This window comes from Gracilinanus agilis, chromosome 3 (assembly GCF_016433145.1).
Source record: "Gracilinanus agilis isolate LMUSP501 chromosome 3, AgileGrace, whole genome shotgun sequence".
Lineage (NCBI taxonomy): Eukaryota > Metazoa > Chordata > Mammalia > Didelphimorphia > Didelphidae > Gracilinanus > Gracilinanus agilis.
This window is the reverse complement of record NC_058132.1, coordinates 130,359,123-130,381,506: the sequence shown is the minus strand read 5'-3', so window position 1 is coordinate 130,381,506 and position 22,384 is coordinate 130,359,123. Positions and strand designations below refer to the sequence as shown.

The following is a 22,384-nucleotide window of genomic DNA, read 5'->3' as shown; positions in this document are numbered from 1 at the left end:
CTGAGAGTGAGAGACAGTGAGAGAGTCCAGGATTGACTCCTAGGTTGTAAGCCTGAAGAACTGGGAGGATAATGATTACCCCCTAGTAATAGAGAAGGGAGCAAGGTTTGGGAGAAAATAATTAGTTTTGTTTTGGATATAGCAAATTTAAGATGTCAACTTGCACACACAACTCAAGATATCTAAAAGGAAATGGGAGGTTGATTGGAGGTCAGGAGAGAGAACAGGGTCAGGGACAGGATAGATGTTTTTATGAATCATCATAATAGAAATGGTAATTAAATCCATAGAAACTGATAAGATCACCAAGTGAAGTAATACAGAGGGAGAAGAGGCCCGGGACAGAACCCCCAGGAATCCTTTTAGTTAGTGAGCCTTATCTGGAAGAGGACCCATCAAATGAGTCAGAAACGTGGTCCCAAGGAAAGAATGGTGTCCTGGAACTCTAAAGAGAAGGGAATATGGAGAGAGTCATCAGCACTGTTGAAGGCTGCAGAAAGGGCAAGGAGGCTGAAGACTGAGGGCCATTGGACTTGCCAGCTTCAGTTACTTTCCAAGCTGACTACATGTTACTTTCCCTCACACCCTTCTCTTCAGCCAAACAGACCAGTTTGCTGTTCACTGTCCATGACATGCCATCTCCTGCCTCTGTTTACTTTCATAGTCTGTTTCCCATATTGCAGGCTCTCCTTCTTAGCTCCATGTCATAGAATTCCCAGCTTCTTTCAAAACTCATCTCAAGGGTCATCTCCGAGAGAGAGCCTATCCTGATCCTCCAGCTGTTAGTGCCCTTCCCCACCAAATTAATCTGTATCTACTTTGTATATATCACATTTGCTTTTCAGTATACACTTTATGTACAACAGTGGAACCTAAGCTCCTTTCAGACAGAGCATGACTCATTTTTGTCTTTGAACATTTATCTATGTAACATATAAACAAAAGAACAAATTTCCACAAAATTTTCGTAGAAAAATTCAAAATGTAATAATAATTGAGAACATTTCTGGAATACAGGTCTACTAATGAAGAAAATGGAATTCTTAAGGCGGGGTTAACATTTTGCCTAATTGGGGGTCAGATTTAGGATTCTTTTCATTCAAAATTGATTGCAAATATTGCTATTCTATGAAATTTTGTATGCTTCATCTTTGAAGACACTTTTTTCACACAAATGGGTATTACCAAATACTGACATCAATCCATGAGCATATTGATCATTTGGAAGGCATTTTCAGAATTTCATTCAATTTCTCTTGATAATTGTTTTTTAGCATGTCACTATATTGCATATTAATACTTCCAATTGAGCATTAGGTAACTCCTAAATTTCACAGTTAAATGGATTTTGAAATATGGAAATTTCTTTTGCATTTGTATTGATGTTTAAAAAACACTACTGGAACTGTAGCTTGAGCTCAGAAAATAAATCTGGTGCAAATTTGTATGGGAATGGAGATTTTGCTTCTTGTTTTAACTTCTGACAGCAAGAGAGAAAGCAGCTTGATATTACTTGTGACTTAAACAACTTTAATTGTCATTGAATTGACTTTACTGCAATATATTCCACATATAAGCACTATTTTTCCTTGTAATTTTAAGTCGAATTAAGAAACCTTATCAAAAGCATTAAATAATAATGGTTGAATAGGAGTCTTCTTTTTAAGAAAAAATTCAGTCTCAGCCCTGAGCTTAAAAATATTCATAGGGGATAGCTGGGTAACTCAATGGATTGAGAGCCAGGCCTAGTGACGGGAGATCCTGGGTTCAAATCTGGCCTCAGACACTTCCCAGCTTTGTGACCCTGGGCAAGTCACTTACCCCCCATTGCCTACCCTTACCATTCTTCTGCCTTGGAGCCAATACACAATATTGACTCCAAGATGGAAGGTAAGGGTTTAAAAAAATATATATTCATAAAACTTGGTATACACAGGTAATTTTTTAAAAATGTAATGGTACAGAAAAACATAAAGCATTCAAAATGCTATCAAATTATAACTGCATCACTGCAATTTGTAGTGTCAGGCAGCAGTGTGAAGTGATGAGAGCACCACATACAATCTCACACACAACCAGTCTAGTTTGCTATTGTTATGCAAAAGCAACCATTGACAATAAATTAAAATGTTTTAACAAAATTTTATTTATGAATGCTAACATTTTAATTTTATATAATTTTCATGTATCACAAAAATTCTTCTTTAGATTTTTTAACCATTTAAAAGTATAAAAATTATTCTTAGTTCATGGGCATACATAATAACAGGCAATAGGCCAGATTTGACTCATGGGTCACAGTTTGCCATCCTTGTCTTAAAAACAGAGGGCAAAGTAGAAGTAGGAAGAATCCACTGATCTCCTCCTGAAAGAAAACCCCAAATGAAAAATTCCCAGGAGCATGATAGCCAAAGACCAGAGATTCGAGGTTAAAGAAAAATACTGAATCAGCTAGAAATAATCAAGTATCAAGGATATATAGTCAGATTCACACATGATTTAGCAGCCATCATTATAAAGAAGCAGAAAGATTGGAGCATGATATTACAAGAGGCAAAAGTTATATTTAGGCTTAAAGTCAAGAATAATTTACCCAGAAATACTAGGTATAATGCTACAGGATGCTAAATGGATTTTTCATGAAATAGAAAGCATTTCTGTTAAAAATTAGAGCTACATAAAAATTTCAAAGTTTAACTACAGAAGTTATTATGAGAAATATAAAAAGATAAATACAAATGAACAATATTAATGGAGTAAACAAGGAAAAGTACTTACATTCTAATATGGGAGCTGATTTATGTTCCCTTTCTGAACCCTACTATCATCAGGGGTCAAAGAAGGAAGTTGTCTAATTAGATAAGGCCTAGGAGAAGAATGGAGACAAGAAGGATACACTAGTGAGGGGAAAAAAATGAAAGGTTAGGAAAAATTACTTCACATAACCAAAGGGTGCAAGAATATCTATCCAGAAAAGGAAGAGGAAGTGGGAGGAGTAGCTGACATTTGAACTTCACTCTTGTCTTAACTGGTTAGAAGACAAAAGAACACATCGAGTTGGGTACAGCAATATATTTTACTTAACAAGGAAAATGAAGGGAAAGGGAAACAGAAGGAAGGAAGGATTTATTAAAGTGCCTGCTATGTGCCAAGCACTATACTAAATGTTTTATATGTATTATCCTCAAAATAATTTGATCCTCAAAATAATACTAGAAGGTAGGTGCAATTTTTATTCACATTTTACAGATGATGTAACTGGGCCAGACAGAAGTTATGTGACTTACCCATGGTCACACACCTAGTAAATGTCTGAGGCCATATTGAACTTAAGTCTTCCTAACTCTAAGTCCAGCATACTATATATGGTGGCGCAATCTTAAATAATCTTCTAAGAAGATTAAGGAGGGGATTGGTCCAAAGCAAAATAAATTTTAAATAAAATGTACCAAAACATTTATAGCTCTTTTTAAGGTGGTAAAGAATGGGAATCTGAAGAGATTACCATCAGTTGAGGAGTGACTAAACAAGTTATGATAATTGAATATGATGGAATACTTTTTTTTAATAAGAAATGATGAAGGGATGGTTTCAGAAAAACCCTGGGAAAACTTATAAACTGATACAAAGTGAAGTTAACAGGACCAGGATGATAATTTGTACAATCACAACAAATATGGTAAGAATTAGAAATTGTCATCAGTGCAACGGCCAACAACTATTCCAGAGGATTGATAATGAAATATGCTACTCTCTTCCTGATAGAAAAGTGAAGGACAATTTGAAACATTTTGGAGGGGAAATTACCCCATGCAGAAATTTGCTTTGCTTAACCATACACATTTGTACAAAGGTTTTGTGGTTTTGAGGAAGCAGATTTTTCCTAATCGAGAAAAATATACAATTTATTTTAGAAAAAAATGAAGTTGAATGACCAGTTGTATCCCCTCTTCTACTCTGAGCTCTGATTAAGAAGTTCAAAATCCTTTGTACTGAGTTCTTGTCCATCTTCTCCAAACAGACTTAATTAAACACAGAACTCTTTGAGGCTAGTTAGTCCCAAACTCCAGAAAGTATTATTTTAACATCATGTTTCTCTGAAATCTGGAAGGTGACCCTCTACTAACACTTTTCAGAATAAGTACACATTCCTATCTAAAGTTGGGCAAATATGTGTATTTACTGATACATAGTCTTCTTTCCCCTAATTAAAATGGAATCAAAATGTATGTAATTTTATTTTTATAAAGTAGCAAAAACAAATGAACTTTTTATTTTTAATTACAGGGAAATTAACTCAGATTGTATTTGGCCATTGGGATGTAGTCACTTGTCTGGCCAGATCTGAATCCTACATAGGAGGAGATTGCTATATTGTGTCTGGATCTCGAGATGCTACCCTGTTATTATGGTACTGGAGTGGAAGACACCATATTATAGGAGATAATCCCAATAGCAGTAAGTACTTACATACAAATTGTCTTATCATATAATTTGTTTTCATATATTCTGCTGCATGGTTTTCCAAATAGCTTATACTATTCATTTTAATAATGTTTACATCATTTTGAAAATTGAAAATTACTTTTAGCTGAATCTAAATGAAATTCTAAATAATTATTTGTAAATAAACTAATTGGAACAATTAATTTAAAGCAGTGAATGATTTTATTATCCAGTTAGTATTTTTAGTCAAGAGTACCTTTCAATTACTCAGGCAAGTTAAGAGTTCAAACATGCATACAGTGGTTAACATAAATAATAAAGAGTATATACCATCTATCAAATTGCTTGCCTTCTCAGTGAGGAAGGGAGAGGAGGCAAGGAGAGAATTTAAAACTCAAAAATTTTAAAAACAAATGTTAAAAATATTTTGCTTGTTTATACAGAGATATAATAAAGAGCATTTGACTTTTGCCCTGCATGGATTGAGTACACAGCTTCAAAGTTGTTCTTTCCCAAACCCCTACTTAACAACCAAGTGCCAGTTTATTTAAATATTTGTGACACAATAGAGTGACTCCTAAAGAAATACAGATGTATACCTCCTGCCCAGCTGCCAGCCAAAATATGGGCAAAAATGGGCTGTGTCTGGGTGGATAGACAGTAGAGGAGGAATGCCAAGTGAAAGGCCTTCTGGGATAGCTTGATTAAGCACAGCTGCTCCCCTGCCACCAGCACAGTTGGCCTATTTCAGACTTTAAAAGTAGATGCAATACACCCTCATATTCCCTCAAGTGCTCCCCTTAGTTATGAAAAGCAGAAGGAATGGGAAATAGTCTTTTAGCAGTGATAGTGAAGCAAGAAAAGAGGAAAATACAGAAGAAATCCAAGGAAAAGAGACAGAAAACCAGAGAGAGACAGGATGTATCATTTACATCATTTTTGATATTCATTGATTAGATTTATCCTATATTCAATGTCTCATTTCTATTTCTCTAATACTAATCACTAAAGATATTTGGGTAAGTTGCAACATAAAAATATTGCTTAGTAGAACTTTGCAAAGATTTAAAACACACACACATACATTTTTTTTTAAGTCAGTATTTATTCTAGATGCTTCACAATTTAGGAATAGTTTTTTTTTTAACATTTAATAGTATTTACTTTTTAGAAAAGTTATACTGGTTACATGATTCATGTTCTTACTTTCCCCATTACCCCCTGACATGCCCCCCATAGCCAATGCACATTCCACTGGTTTTAGCATGTGTCATTGATCAAGGCCTATTTCCAAATTGTTTGCATTGGAGTGGTAGTTTCGAGACTACATCCCCAATCATGTCCGCCTCAACCCATGTGTTCAAGCAGTTGCTTTTCTTCTGTGTTTCCACTCCTGCAGTTCTTCCTCTGAATGTAGGTAGCGTTCTTTTCCAGAAGTCCATTACATTCTATTTTACCACAGTGTACACAGTCTCTGTGTACAATGTTCTTCTGGCTCTGCTCCTTTCGCTCAGCATCAATTCCTGGAAGTCTTTGCAGTTCGCATGGAATTCCTCCAGTTTATTATTCCTTTGAGCACAATAGTATTCCATCACCAGCATATACCACAATTTGTTCAGCCATTCCCCAATAGAAGGGCATCCCCTCCTTTTCCAGTATTTTGCCACCCCAAAAAGCACAGCTATAAATATTTTAGTACAAGTCTGTTTATCTATAATCTCTTTGGGGTACAAACCCAACAATGGTATGGCTGGATCAAAGGGCAGGCATTCTTTTATAGCCCTTTGAGCATAGTTCCAGATTGCCATCCAGAATGGTTGGATCAGTTCACAACTCCACCAGCAATGCATTAATGTCCCAATTTTGCCCCATCCCCTCCAACATTCATTACTCTCCCCTTCTATCGTTTTAGCCAATCTGCTAGGCGTGAGATGATACCTCAGAGTTGTTTTGATTTGCATTTCTCTAATTATTAGAGATTTAGAACACTTTCTCATGTGCTTGTTGATACTTTTGATTTCTTTCTCTGAAAATTGCCTATTCATGTCGTTTGCCCACTTGCCAATTGGGGAATGGCTTGATTTTTTTATACAATTGCTTTAACTCCTTGTATATTTGAGTAATTAGACCCGTCAGAGTTTTTTGTTATAAAGATTTTTTCCTTTGTTGTTTCCCTTCTGATTTTGGATGCATTGTTTTTGTTTGTACAAAAGCCTTTTAATTTAATATAATCATAATCATTTATTTTACATTTTGTAATTTTCTCTAACTCTTGCTTGGTTTTAAAATCTTTCCTTTCCCAGAGATCTGACAAGTATGCTATTCTGTGTTCACTTAACTTATTTATAGTTTCCCTCTTTATATTCAAGTCATTCACCCATTCTGAATTTATCTTAGGGTAGGGTGTGAGATGTTGATCTAAACCTCTTCTCTCCCATATTGTTTTCCAAATTTCCCAGCAGTTTTTGTCAAATAGTGGATTTTTGTCCCAAAAGTTGGGCTCTTTGGGTTTATCATATTCTGTCTTGCTGATGTCATTACCCCCAAGTCTATTCCATTGATCCTCCTCTCTATCTCTTAGCCAGAACCATATTGTTTTGATGACTGCTGCTTTATAGTATAGTTTAATATCTGGTACTGCTAGGCCCCCTTCCTTGACATTTTTTTTCATTATTTCCCTTGATATTCTTGATCTTTTCTTCTTCCAAATGAACTTCGTTATAGTTTTTTCTAATTCAGTAAAAAAGTTTTTTGGTAGTTTGATAGGTATGGCGCTAAATAGGTAAATTAATTTGGGCAGAATGGTCATTTTTATTATGTTAGCTTGTCCTACCAATGATTAATCAATGTTTTTCCAGTTGTTTAGATCTAGTTTTAATGGTTTGGAAAGTGTTTTGTAATTGTTTTCATATAATTCCTATGTTTGTAGGTGATCCTTGGTTGTAGATCCAGTTCTCTTGCCTTTCTGAATATCATATTCCAAGCCTTGCAGTCTTTTAGTGTGGAGGCTGCCAGATCCTGTGTGATCCTGATTGGTGCTCCTTGATATCTGAATTGTCTCTTTCTGGCTTCTTGTAAAATTTTTTCTTTTACTTGGAAGCTCTTGAATTTGGCCATTATATTCCTGGGGGTTGTCTTTTCAGGGTCTAGAGTAGAGGGTGATCTATGGATCCTTTCAATGTCTATATTGCTCTCTTGTTGCAGAACTTCAGGGCAGTTCTGCTGAATAATTTCTTTAAGTATGGAGTCCAAATGTCTATTAATTTCTGCTTTTTCAGGAAGACCAATGATTCTCAAATTGTCTCTTCTAGACCTGTTTTCTTGATCTGTCAATTTCTCATTGAGATATTTCATGTTTCCTTCTATTTTTATCAGTCTTTTGACTTTGCTTTATTTGTTCTTGCTGTCTTGAGAGATCATTAGCTTCTAATTGCTCAATTCTAGCCTTTAGGGACTGGTTTTCCTTTTCAATCTGGTCATTTCTGGTGTTCAATTTGCTTATCGGTTCATTTGATTTCTGAGCCTCACTTTTCAATTGCAAAATTCTGCCTTTTAAACTGTTATTTTCTTCCCATATCTCTTCCATCTTTCTCATCATCTCAGATTTGAACTCTTCAAGAGCTTGTGACCAGTTTTCATTTTTTTGGGAAGGTTTGGATCTGATTATTTGTTTGTTCTCCTCTGCTGTTTGCTCTGGTGTCTGGATTTTCTCTGTGTAAAAGTTGTCGAGTGTTAAAGATTTCTTCGTGTTGATCTTTCTCTTTTGGGGTTCTTGTGAATGGCTTGCCATTGTAAGCCGCGTGCCCTCTCAGCTTTATCCTCACGCCCAGGGTCTGTCTGAGCTCTTTAGGCTCCTGAGGTCTCAGGTCTAGTTGTTCTCAGGGTCAGGCTTCCTGGTGATCCCCTTGCTTGTTCCTCTGCCTGAAGCTCCTTTAACAGTCTCAGGACGCTGCTTCCACAGTCGTGCACCCCTCTGCACTGGGTCCCCACCCAAGGTCCACGCCTGCGGTCTAGGTCTTTGTTCAAAGTCCGCATGTTCTTTAGCCTCTTGGGGTCTTAAGTCTTGCCGCTCTCTAGAGCAGGCCCTGGTGTTCCCAGGTGGCTGTCAAGGACTTAATGAATGCCCCCAAAATTGCTCTAACTCTTGTGCACTGGCTTTGGCCCTGTAGGTGGTGTGTGGGGGGAAGGGGTTGTTCAGCTCACGTTTTAGTGAGAGCTGTTTCACCCCCTTATAGAATGGAAATGCCCCAATTCCACGTACCTTCGATGCTACGCCCTGTTGTGGGGTCCCTTTGTTCCTCTGAATTTGTTTTTATGTCTTCTTGAGGAGTCCTGTATGTTTCGGTTAGGAGAGGTTAAGCAGCTGCTTTTTACTCTGCCGCCATCTTAACCCACACGCATACATATATGCACACACACACACAGGGCCCCCCTATGAATGAATGGTCATTTGTTAAATATAGAAAAAAGTAGGAAGATATATGATTTCTAAGGTTCTACAACTATTTTATATATGGTTTACACACACACACACACACACACACACACACTCCCAAAAGTTTTAGTACAGTTTGGGGAGAATGTGTGCATGTACAAAATGAGACAGATGGAGAAAGAAACATGCATATGTGAACACTATAGCCAAATGAAAGTAAGATGTGAGGAATGTGTGTGCAGAGAACGAGAGAAAGAAGTATATTATGTACCAGTTCCTCACATAGAATTGTGAAGCACTTTGTAACTATTGATTTGGACTGTGTACAATGTTATTATGAAGATCAGAACTACTAACATCTTAACACTTTTGCAGGCTTTTTTAAAATCTCATTTTAAAATGAACTTTCTAAAAAGAAATTTTAATGCTTCACATTTAGGCAACTTCTAAATATGATAACATTTTATTGACTTATGACAGATTTATTAAGCACTGACAGGTTTATAGCCCCAAATTATCTCTACACATTGAATTTCAGAAGTTTGCTTCATGCCAATGCTAAATTTTGAAAAAAGTTCTATTAATCAGCATTTCTCTGTTGCATCACATATGTATGTGTATATATGTATACATATATGTCTTTATATGTATGCATATATGTAGATAAATAGATCTAATGCCTAGGATTTATTAGGTTTGTGGGTGGTTTTTTTTTTTAAGTATAGAACAGGTTAGGTCCAATTAGGTAATTCCATCTGTGGAATTAAGCTAAAAAATGATACAAATGATATTTCAGAAAAGGATTAGTTTCTTAAAACTGTCATCTGGTAGCAGAGATAAGATACTGTGTATAATAGACTTCAAGAAGGTGAAGAAATCAAAGAAAAATGTCAGATTGTAGTAATTATCTGGGTTAGGCGCTTTATTTCATAATAATCTTTTTACCCAAAGATAGTTAATTATTGACTTTAGCTTCTCTGCAGCCAATTAGCAAGGAAAGTTTTGAAAGATATTTATTCCATTAAATTCAGCAATATTCATAAAGACCTACAAAGCCCTCAACAAAAGGAAATTTATAAATGTCATTGAATTATTTGAATACATATGTAAATATCTTAAAATGTAACAAAACATTCAGGATATTTACTAAAATTGTCACTGTTTTAATAAGTTATTCTTATAGTAGTTTATTATATATAGATGCATATCATAATGGCCAATCATCCAGAAAGTATATTTGTGTATATATACATATATGCTGTAATTTATGAGAATTTATTTTTCCTATATAACTTATGCAACTGTGTATGGATGTGCATCATATACCTAAATCTGTCTCATTATACTCAGAACAGAAATCTTTACTAAACTTTAATGTTATCATCATGTTTAGCTTTTGACTTTATTTTATGGTCTATAATGTAAGAAACTGTTTCACATAATATTCAGGATTGAACATACAAATTTAAAATTTAAGTGAAAACACCCACTTATAAAACTGCCTTTTCCTGCTGTGAAGCAAATTATCTATTCATCTGAATATATATTGCCTGAATCATAAATTGTTGCCATCTAACATGGGATTGTCACCAAATACTTAAAGAGCATACACAACAGCCATTTGTCAAGGCCATATTGAAGATTCTTTAAAAGGTATTCTCATGAACAACCATTTTAGCCATTAGGACAATTAAATCAAACTAAAATATGGATTCAGTAGAGACTGTGGTTGTTCAAGTCTTTTAATTCTTCTATTTGCCTTTCTTATGCTATTACTGACTCACTGTTTAGATAGGTTTTCTCATGTAGATGCTTCTTTCTGCCATGAAAAAAATTCTATCAGGGCATCTAAAATTCTCCCTTTTTTTTTAAGATACAAATTCTCAGACAGAAAGCATTCTAGCAAGCATCTCAGTGTTAGATTTAGCTTTCCCTTTTCACTGGAGATGTTCCCTCCAGCTCCCATCCCCATTGCCTCCTTCAAACTGCATTTCCACCTGGACTAGCTAGCAAAGTCTTGTGGTTAACAGTGTATATAGAAACAAAATCAATATTTAAAACAAAGAAATGTAAATAGGCTTTCCCTGTCCCAGGAAGAAAAGGTCAAGAAGGGGAGGAAAGGAGGTACTGGATTACCTCCTGACCTTGGAAGACTATATAGTACAATGGAAAAATCACTGACTAAAGTCAGAGGACTTGGCTTCAAACCTCACTGCTGAGAATTACTACTTGTGTGATCCTGAACCACTAACTTCCCAGAGCTTCCATTTTCTTATCTATAAAATGGGAGAAGAGGAAGCATGGACAAGAGAGCCTCTGAGGTTCCTTCTAGTCTTAGCTCTAGAAGTCTAAAATTCTGTGATGGTCGATTAAAATATACATAGGATCAGATCAGCTATATACAATTTCTTTATTAAACATTAGGCAAAGTTTTTTAAAAAGTCATCTTAGTTTGAATAAATTGACTGCCTTCACTATGATCTAGTCAAATGTGTTGACCCAAACAGTCACTGAACTGAAAAAGCTTACAATTAAAGGGTTTTTTATATTTTTCCCTTTATTGATAGCTCTACTGGGGCAAAATTCCGAGCAAATTCACTTTTCCCCATAACTATATAAATAACTGGAAGACTTCTCCGTATAGTTTTAAGACAGACATAAACTACAAGTCAGAAATTTGGGCCTAGTAAATTATTACAAACGTTTTTAAAAGCCTAACTATACCTATATATATATATATTTTTTTTTTTTTTTTTTATCCTGGGACTCCATTCTAGGAGCATAGAGGAGCATAGGGCCACAACCAGTAGGCAATGGGTTGCTCAGGGTCACCCAGCTGGGAAGTGTCTGCGCCCGGGTTTTGAACCTAGGACCTTTCGTCTCTAGGCCTGGCTCTCAATCCACTGAGCTAGCCCAGCTGCCCCTACTTTAGGTTGCAGTTTCTTTAGCTATATTAATATCTTCATTTTAAAAGGATCTATCAGGCTAACCAAGCTTTATTAGCTAGCCTAATTAGAGAACTTAATATGGAGATTGAATATTTTGTCATGTGCTAGATTGGCACAGGCAAACTCTTAAGCAGAGAGGTGGTGCAATGACTTAAGCATTGAAATCCAGCCTGAGCAAGTCACTTCATTTCTATCACAGTTTCCCCAACTTTAAAATAGGAATAATAGCAGCACCTACCTCACAGGATTGTTGTGAAGATCAAAAATGAAATAATTTTTGTAAAGTGTCTAATAAATAGGAGGCCCTATATAAATGCTTATTCCCTTCCCTGCTTATTCCCCTCATAGGATTCTTTATCTTATCATCACAAAATTATATTTTTTATTTTTGGTATTTTTAAAAGATTGATAGTTCTTTTTATATGTCTTAGAGGAAAAAGTCCTTTTTGTATATATATATCTTATAGGTAGAGAAACTGTCTGCCATTCCATCTTAAATCTTTTGGTGAATAATTCAAGCATCTCAACTCAGAGACTTTTAAATCACCATTACCAGCTCTGCTAATCTTTCTTTAAATGATTTTTAAGAACTTACCATATTGACTCATCAGGGTTAATTTACAAACAAAGGAATACACATAGAATAGTTTCAGATCATAAAAGTAACAGCCAAAGATTACCTCAAATAGATTATACTTTGATTGTAACTGTTTCATTTATATATTTTATGATCTCTTTATTGAGTGTTACTCTTTAAAATCTGTGATTTTGAGCAGAGAAAATTATCTTGGAGGCTTGGAATCTATACCTGACTAGATGATAGAATTGAAGAAAAGTGAGGGACAGATGCTTTCATCTAAAACAGACTTTTACACAAATTCAGAAACTAATTTGGAAGTGATAAAAATTAATTTGCACACTTTAATTGGAAGCAGTCTCCTGCATGAAAGAAAGGAGGGGAGAGCAGGCAGCTCATATGAAAAGCTGATTGAATTTTTTGTCAGGTAGGTATGTTGGACTTGGCCGGTTATCCTCTTGAGCCTCTCCTGGCAATATATTACATTCTGCCTCTGACTGGTGTTCTTTAAGAGGATCAATGCTATTCCTGTTGTATCCCTAGAGTCTGAAATCTTATTGATCTTGGGACTTGACATTTCTCATTATATACTATAGCTTCCAAGAGGATAGTCACAAAAGATGCAGGTTAACATTGCTTTTTCTTCACTTAAAAAAAAAAAAATGAAATTGAAAATCAGAACTCCATCTGCACTGATATCTGAAAGCATAATGAACTTTTAAAGTATGAAGAGTTTTGTTTAAATTACTTAAATTATATAAGTATATCTAAATTATTTTTAAGTCATAGTAGCAATAGATTTTGAAAACAGAAAATTTATTGTTCTTTTCAAATTGAAAATAATAAGCATCTTAGTATCTATAATCTTCTTGGTGCTTTCATCTTCCCTTTCTTTTTTTTTAAACCTCTACCTTCTTTCTTGAAGAAGAGTGGTAAGAAGCTAGGCAGTGGGGGTCAAATGGCTTGTCCATGGTCACATAGCTAGGAAGCATCTGAGGCCAGATTTGAACCTAGGACCTCCCATCTCTGAGCCTGGCTCTTAATCCACTGAGCCACATAGCTACTCCTTTTTCTTTTCTTTGTATCCTCAACTCTTAGCACTGTACCTGGCATCAAATAAGCACTTAATAAACACTTGGGACTGACTAACTAATGTTCTTCTTAATTCTGAGAATAGGATGCTCTCATCCTCTCAGCATAAATATAGAGGTTTCTTCCCCTTTATCTCTACAGATTATATCCTCATGTTCCCTAGGTTCTTTCTATACCCAGGTTGTAGTTTGGGAGGAGGGGGAGTATCTTCTCTCACTACAGACCCATTGAGCAGTGGTGATTGAGGAATAGCATCTCACCATTTGGCTCTGCTCTTCTTCCTCCCACTTAGCTACACCTGGAAATGATGGGGTTCAGGATCTGATAAGAGACAGAGAGTAGGGCAAGATCTCACAGAAAAGTTGGTGCCACTTAGAGATCATCTCTTCAGAGAGCTTAAGCATATGGGATGTATGGTTGTCAAGGGGAGGGCCACCATGGTCCTGCACAGCATCCTCCTTCAGTGTAAGACTTATTTTGAGAACATTTGCATGGGATGGGCCTGGGAGAGTGCTTTCACTTCAGCCCTCAGGCAATAAATATATGGGACTTAATTGGCAAAAAGGAACTCAAAAGATGGCACTTAAACTTTCTTCTTTTTTTTTTATTTTATCCAACAACACCATGGATTTGTTCCCATATCCCTTATGGCATTTATTCAATTCATTTCAAATAATGCATATTAAATGTTTACTGTACAAAGCATTCTATTAGGGGCTTGACTTACACTCAGTGAACTTACAGTCTCAAAATGAGAGCAGGGCATAGAGAAAGTCAAAGAGCAGCATCAGAAGCTTGGAGAGTTCAGTCTAGAGTCTATATATATATATTTCTATCTCTGTTCTGCTTAAAGACAGTCCAGGCCCATTCATCATTAATCTCTATGATAGTTCTGAAGCTGTCCTTTACCAAGTCATGATTATACCCATTTTGATACGACTCCCCAACACCCTGGTTCTTCATGCCTGATAGGATAAGCCTAAGTTGTATCCTCAAAATGTGCTAGGAACCTTCCATGAGGGCATTTTAAAGGGAACCTTGGAATAAAGAAAAGCAATGAAAGTACTTTGAGCCTCTCAGCTTGGTATATCCAATAGCTTGTGGCAAACTTTAGGCCTAAATAGAAGAGCAGGCAGCAGTAGTATCATTTGAGACTGGTATATTATTTCCCTTCAATGCACACAGAGGTCACAAGTGCAGCCATAACACTGAGCATCATAAAGGAAACCAGCCTCTTGGTTCCAGGGCAACAGCACTGGCGAGCAAACAGGCTTTGGCATGACTTTAACTCTCCTTTGTTCTCTTTCAGTACAAAAGGACTAAAAATTTCTTTAGATATAATTTCAAGTTCCGCTAACCAATATTACTATAGTTGAAATTAAAAACAACTCTTTAGGAATTTCAACATTCATTCTTACCATAAAACCTTGGTTTTTGTATAGCAGTATTTAATACCTTCACATTTTTCTAAGCACTCATCTTCTAAACACTCATGAAAAAATTAAATGTTATGGTCACTCTAGCTAATGATATAAGATTGCAATGTGCAATGTCAACTTCAGTTCCTACTCCAACTGTTTAAATACAAAGGATCTCAAATCTGGAAACGTTAGCTCTTTTCATCTCCTCATAATTCTATCACAGATGAAGATCCTTGCCTAGGAAAAGTAATTCTGGAGTGAACGTGATGGTGTTTCTGTTCTTCACAGGGTGACAACACAACAACAGGTCCCTCTCTGTGTAACCTTTCACCTCCATCTATCTTTATCATTTGCAGTGGGACAGTGATGGGATACTTCATAAGATTTGAAATGATTGCTGGGTTGTGTGACATCTGTCCCTGTCAGTGAAATGAAATATGGGAAAGGTTCCTTCCCAGTGCTGCTGGTTTACTAACCGAAAGAACCCTGAATAAGTACACACACACACACACACACACACACACACACACACACACACACATATTTATTGAGCGTGAAAGAAAAAGTGTCTTCAGAAGTCATGAAACCACTATTCAAATTATCAGCTTCCATAATTTATCCAAAAGATCTAAAAAGGTTATCTTGAAACAATTAAATTTCCTAAATCTATCATACAAATAAAATGAGCATTTTTAAAATATTAGGTTTCTATTGTGGGTATTACATTTTGAATAATAATTGTTTACTTTTTTCATTTGACATTATTTTGACCACTTTAATAGATAACTTTGGTTTTAGGTTTACTTTTTTTTCTAGAATAACAAGCATTAGAATTATTTCATGACATGAGAGGGAAATCTTGATGAAAAGTCTTTTAATGCTTTACACCTTTATTTTATAAAAGCTTATGCTGAGATAATAATACATAATTAAAAGATTTTCCCTCTAAAATGGTCATAAACATAAAATTTGGACAATTGTTGAGACATTCAAAGTTTTTCTGAAGTATGTGTGATTTTAAATATATGTGTTTCAGGAAAATCTAAAAATAAAGGAAAATCCTTTTCATTTTAGGAAATTATGAGGGTTAAGAACAATTCTTAGAGCACATTATATAGATGTACCTAAGCAAATATAGAAATTAAAATCACCCTCTCCCTCCCTTTCACTTTTTTTTTTAAAAAACTCTTGCCTTCAGTCTTGGAGTCAATACTGTGTATTGGCTACAAGGCAGAAGAGCAGTAAGGGCTAAGCAATGGGGGTCAAGTGACTTGCCCAGTATCACATAGCTGGGAAATGTCTAAGGCCAAATTTGAACCTAGGACCTCCCATCTCTAGGCCTGGCTTTCAATCCACTGAGTGGTAGCTCAGCTGCCTCCCCTTTCACTTTTCTTAAGACTAGATCTTCCTGTCTCATGCTGGAACTCCAAAACGGCCACTTGTGAACCAGATCCCAGTATTGATGAACATATTGTTACATTTCTAACCTGGGCTGTTTCCATCCACCGTAGACAGCCTGGTAGTCTCCTGCTCCTAGGGGCTCACCATGATGGTACCAGATGCATGGTTTTCTCTACAAACACTCTTACATATATGTACAGATTCTTAATTACTGTGGACAGTGTACCACCTTGTTTATCATTTGGATAAACTTTAGAACCACTTTTAATTTTCCTTATCCCCCACATCTGAACATTCATCCAAACCTGATAATGATGCTATGACAGTGATGTTATGTATCCATCCATCTACATGGCTATCTCACCTACTTTCATAAAGAATTTGAGGTTATACATTAATTGTTTGATTCTACTCTCACTTCCACATAGCTAGATTCTTCCTACGTCCAGGTTCAAAATTACATTATTGGACTTCTTTTGAAAATTTTCTTTCTGATCTCTCTTCTTTCATCCCTGCTCCCAGCAGTCAATATTTATTGTCACCAAAGCTCTTCATTGGTTGACACTATTTTTCTCAGACAGCCACGTCAGACCAGATCACTGCTCCAAACTCAGTAATCCCTGTCATTCTCCTCAGTGTCCCTTTGATGCTTATGCTTTTATTCCATTCAGTAGCTTCTTGTTGAGCTCACATTTTCCCATTCATATGGTTTAGAAATAAATATAATGTAAAATATCAAATCTTACAGTGTCCAGCTTAATAATTAGCAGTCGGTCACTGCTAATTTGTCATGTAATTTTTTCCCAAGATTTGTTCAGTTCATTGTTGTCTTCAAGTATAGGCTTCAGCAGGAAAAGGACCGAATCTGTTTCAGCACTTTGTGTCTTAATTACTTCTTTGTACCCCAGTACTTAGTACAAGTTAAGTCATACACCAGAGTGCTCCTTAGTATTTGACAATGGTTATGCTTCGCATTTCCCTGTGTTGATGTAATGATAAATTGAGTTAGACTTCTACAGCTGTTTTACAACAATAAAAAGTTCTTGTCCATCATCAGTTTAAAACATCATATCTCACATAAGTGATCTGGATGATTATCTGAATTCTGCATTTCACCGTATTACTGGGGACTTAAAATTTGTACCTTTCAAAAAGACACAGGTTTAGTGGAAATGCGCTTCAGTTATGGGGGAAAGAGGAGGGAGGGTAGTGAGAGGTGGAGGGGAGAATAAGAACATGAATCATGGAACCATGGAAAAACTTTCTAAAAAAGAGAAAAAAGACACAGGTTTATTTCTGAGCATTGATTTATATTAACAGATTTTTTTTCTGGGTTTTACAGGTGATTATCCTGCTCCACGAGCTGTCCTTACAGGGCATGACCATGAAGTTGTCTGTGTATCAGTCTGTGCAGAACTTGGACTTGTTATCAGTGGTGCTAAAGGTTAGATGTTATTTTAAATTTATTTTAAATGTAGGGTTTTCTTTTGTTGAATATTTCCCTTTCAATTGTGTGATGATTAAAATTTCTAAAGCTTGGTTTCTGGGTAAGAAAATCAATTTGTTGATCAGGCTAGCAATAACCAATAAATTAATTGTTCAGTGAACTTTCTCAGTGATCAAAGACAAGGCACATTCAGCATCTTGAGTCGTTAAATACAGTTTTGGAAGTTCATTATTCAACCATCCCCAACACATTCATAATTGGTAGATGCCTAATGAAGAGATAGGCTTAATAATTTCTTAGTCCCTCTCTGTTTATAGGATTCCAGTGTCTGATAAGAAATCAGGTTAAGCCTGTTAAGAGTGTCTTTCTCCATTCACTGCAATGGAAATATTCAAGGATGCCACTCCCCACCCCTAGACATATTTAGCTGAGACCAAATTCTGTTTACTAAACAAGATGGGACATAAAAATCTCAATCTTAAATATCCCCATTTAGAAGTCACTCTAGGATAGGGATCATTCCTAGGACTGTGCCAAACAAAGGAATAAATAAAGTGCCCTGTTAGATAATGATACGGAGCAATGTTTAGAAACTACAATAATATGGCATTAGGAATAAATCTTCTCAATTATATATGCTCCCAATAGACAATTATAGTTACTATCAATTCTGTAACTGCTTAGTTTACAACTTTTTATACTAGTGACCAGTACAAAGTACATATTAATAAATTCTGTTTGGAATTTTTTGATTATACAAAAATGGTTCAAACTAGTGTGAATTACTCTTATAACTTGAGTATTTAGTTTTAGTTAATATACCAGTATTCTCTTTTATGTTTTCATGAAAATAAATCAGAGCATGGATATAGTACTTAAATTTGGAACAAGTAGATAAAAGAGTTTGCAATCACTGTTTCCATCTGAATGTTGCTGTTCTTTTCCCTTTCAGAAGGCCCTTGCCTTGTACATACAATCACTGGAGATTTGCTGAGAGCACTGGAGGGACCAGAGAACTGCTTATTCCCTCGACTGATTTCTGTGTCCAGTGAAGGCCACTGTATCATATACTATGAACGAGGACGGTTCAGTAATTTCAGCATTAACGGGAAACTTTTAGCTCAAATGGAGATCAATGATTCAACCAGGGTAAATCTCACAGTTTTTACACAAGAACTTCAGAAGAAAATATATTTATTATGAAGTCCATGATTAATAATAGGATTTATAATTGAAAGAAGGAACCTTAGCAGCAAGTAACTTGTTTAAACCCCATAACTTTCCGATGGAGGCAAATTTAGTCATTTTGTAACATACTACTCTCCGCAAATTAAAGGGAACCTTAATGAACACTGTATAAAAATCCTTAGTCTCTAGACTTGTGAAAGTCACAGAAATAATAATACTGCCTGCCCAAACCTCACATAAAATAAATGTTTATGGAAGCACCTTGGAAAATATAAGAGCACTTCAAAAACATAAAATATTATTATTACCTATGAAGCAGAAATTAAATTTCATTGAGCTCCTGTAACAATAAGTTTTGCCAGTTTGTAAGAACATTGAGAATTTCATATATTGTCTATTGAGAAAAGGTTTGATTTTCTGTGTTTTTTGAAGGCCATCCTCTTGAGCAGTGATGGACAGAACCTGGTCACTGGAGGAGACAATGGAGTTGTGGAAGTGTGGCAGGCATGTGACTTCAAACAGCTTTACATTTATCCTGGATGTGATGCAGGCATTAGGGCAATGGATTTGTCCCACGATCAAAGGTGAGTGGCAATAAAGAAGAAATCTGTTTATTAAGAATTATAGTAAAGGATCCTTCCCACATGAAGTATAAGTTTCATAATGCTGTTCTCAGTATGCACTCCTGCAATTTATGCCCTGAGGAAGAACAAGGATCCAAAGGGAAAGAAGATATACCTTAATAAGAGAAATTAAGTGGTAAGAAAATGGCCAGAGGAACAATACTACTACAATATAAGAGAACTGGAAGAAATGAGGTCAAGGAGAGAACTGTGAACTCCAGACAATTTGGAGGGCCAGACCTCATACCTGAGACTCACTTTTTTTACTTGTTTCCCACTTTTCCTATTGTCCACATTCAAAGTATCGTAACTATAAATGAGTTGTTATTGACATGTTTAAGTATATTTTATTGTAAATTGGTTTGAATGTGATGTTTAATAAGTTTGGTTGTACAAAGTTAAGTTTGTGATGATTTTTTTAAGTAACCACCTCTCAGAACCTCACCTGGCTTCTTAAACTCAGGGATTCAAAAGAGCATTATCCAGTAACTACACTAAGTAAAAGACCAATATGCAGTTAAACAGAGATGAATTTTAGGTTGGGGCATAGGGGCCAACCAACTAATTTGCCCAGGAGCTATCTATGAATGAAATAGTTAGGCAGAGACTTAATGGATACTTGGATTTCATTTCATATTTGATATGCTCTTTTCTTCATGTTATTTGTGGTCACTACTCACTTGACAGATTATTCTTGTTAGCAAAAATCTAGTGCCTTGTATTCATCACAAAATGCACCGAATATTAAAAATACCAAAAAAAAGGTAGATTTCCTGTCTTGGATGTTGATCAGGTCTCAATCAAGAGAGAGAAAGAATGCTAGAGATCATCCAGTCCAGCCCCCTCGTTTTAAACATGAGGAAATAGAGACCCTCAAAGAACACAGGACCAGAGTAAAAGGATTCACAGCCAGGTCCTAATTCCAAATTCAGTGCTTTTTCTTAGAAATAAAGTCTAACACGCTTAATGTAGTATGTAATTCAACACTAATTGTTGTGCTTTTAAATAAAATCATACTTATATAATATGGCAGCTGATGAAATAAGAAACTGATTAATTGAATGAGGGACAGGGAAGTTGGTGAGCATCCCCTAGGTCAAAAAGTCAGGGACATGAGTGCATTTATTGACTATATACTGAGGGGTGGGAGGGGTGTTCCATAGGGTTAAGTACTATGATATGTGTTGGTTGGGATGCAAGAATGAGGAGTGAGGAATGTCTCCATTTCTTCATTCTCCTACATTTTGGTCTGATTTTAGGCCCTCCTCTTGAAGGGGAAGTTAAAGCTTCCTGTGCCCAAAGACAGAGAAAGGCTATGCCTAATTAGAGAGGTCACCAATCTCTTTTAGTTAGTAAGCATTTTTTAAGTGTGAAGCACTAAAAACAGTCTTTGTCTAATGGGAGAGACAAGAAAGGACCTGAAAACTTAGGTAAAAGAATGCTATCCACATTGAGAGAAAGAACTATGGCAGTAGAAATGCAAAAGTAAAACATAGGGCATCACTTATCACATGCATATATGGGTTTGTGATTTGGGTTTAGGCCCTAAAAAAAATCGTTCTTTAGCAAAAATGAATAATATGGAAATAGGTATCAAGTGACAACTTTTGTACAACCTAGTGAAATTGCTTGTTGGCTCTGGGAGGGGGGAAGGAAGAGGGGAAGGAAAGAACATGAATCATGTAAACATGGAAAAATATCCTTAAAAACAAATAAGTAAATAGACAAATAAATAAGCAAACAAATAATTAAATGAGTGAATGAATGAATGGACAAATAAATAAATAAATGAATAAATGAATAAGTAAATAAATACATGGATGGATAAATGAGTAAATAAATAAATAAATAAATAGAAGGGGGGGTGGGGGAGAAAAGAAAGAAAGGACCTGAAAGAGAATTCTAGGTCAGAGACAAGCTAGTAGTAGACTTTGGACAGGTCGCCTCACCTCTGGGTGGGAATGATCTCTAAGGCTAATTTCCAGCTCTGGCTCTGTGATCCATTTAAGTCTGTATTCTAATATTCCTTGGTTTCTTCTTAAATACTTTAAAGGATACTTTTTTTTCTAAATCTGGACTTGTCAAGGACATTGTCTCCATCATAATATAAATTTTATCCCCATCTATATTATTGCATACTTCAAGTAAGTGTGATCTTAAATTAATGAGATTTTGCTGCCTAAAGTGGCAAATCCCTGTTATAGTCTGAATAGTGGTACAAACACTTACCAAATATCTCTGTTTTTCAGGACGCTGATAACTGGCATGGCTTCTGGTAGCATTGTAGCTTTTAATATAGATTTTAATCGATGGCATTACGAGCATCAAAACAGATATTGAAGATGGATGGAGAACTTAAATCTTAAGTTAAAGCCGAGAGCACAAGTGCTACAATGAAGGACATTATCTCTGGTGGAAAAACACGTCTCCATTGGCCTCCGTTGTACATTCCATTACACCCAGCAATAGCTGTACATTGTAGTAAGCAACCATTTTACTTTGTGTGTTTTTTCACAACTGAACACCAGCTGCTACCAAGCAAGCTTGTATCATGTAAATTATATGAATTAGGAGATGTTTTGGTAATTATTTCATATATTGTTGTTTATTGAGAAAAGGTTGTAGGACCGTCACAAGAGACTTTTGACAATTCTGAGGAACCTTGTGTCCAGTTGTTACAATGCTTACGCTAGGAACCTAATCTACATCCCATTTCCAGCCTTTTTTCAAGCTGAGAAAAAAAAATACGTTTGATACTTTGTACATCAGATGCATCTTAACTTTAAAGGGATACTTTTGTAAAAGT

The 22,384-nt window shown here is 35.8% G+C and overlaps 1 protein-coding gene across 1 annotated transcript in view; it reads left to right on the top strand.

The window, feature by feature from the left end:
- NBEA (neurobeachin) overlaps positions 1-22,026 on the top strand; it is an 800,789-nt gene extending 778,763 nt beyond the window's left edge. Inside the window, exons 54-58 of the mRNA XM_044668958.1 lie at positions 4,288-4,458; positions 17,663-17,764; positions 18,720-18,916; positions 19,388-19,539; positions 21,828-22,026. Of these exons, the coding sequence (XP_044524893.1) occupies positions 4,288-4,458; positions 17,663-17,764; positions 18,720-18,916; positions 19,388-19,539; positions 21,828-21,918 (713 nt within the window). The 3' untranslated portion in view covers positions 21,919-22,026. The remainder of the gene's footprint in view (positions 1-4,287; positions 4,459-17,662; positions 17,765-18,719; positions 18,917-19,387; positions 19,540-21,827) is intronic.
- The last annotated feature ends 358 nt before the right edge of the window (positions 22,027-22,384 follow it).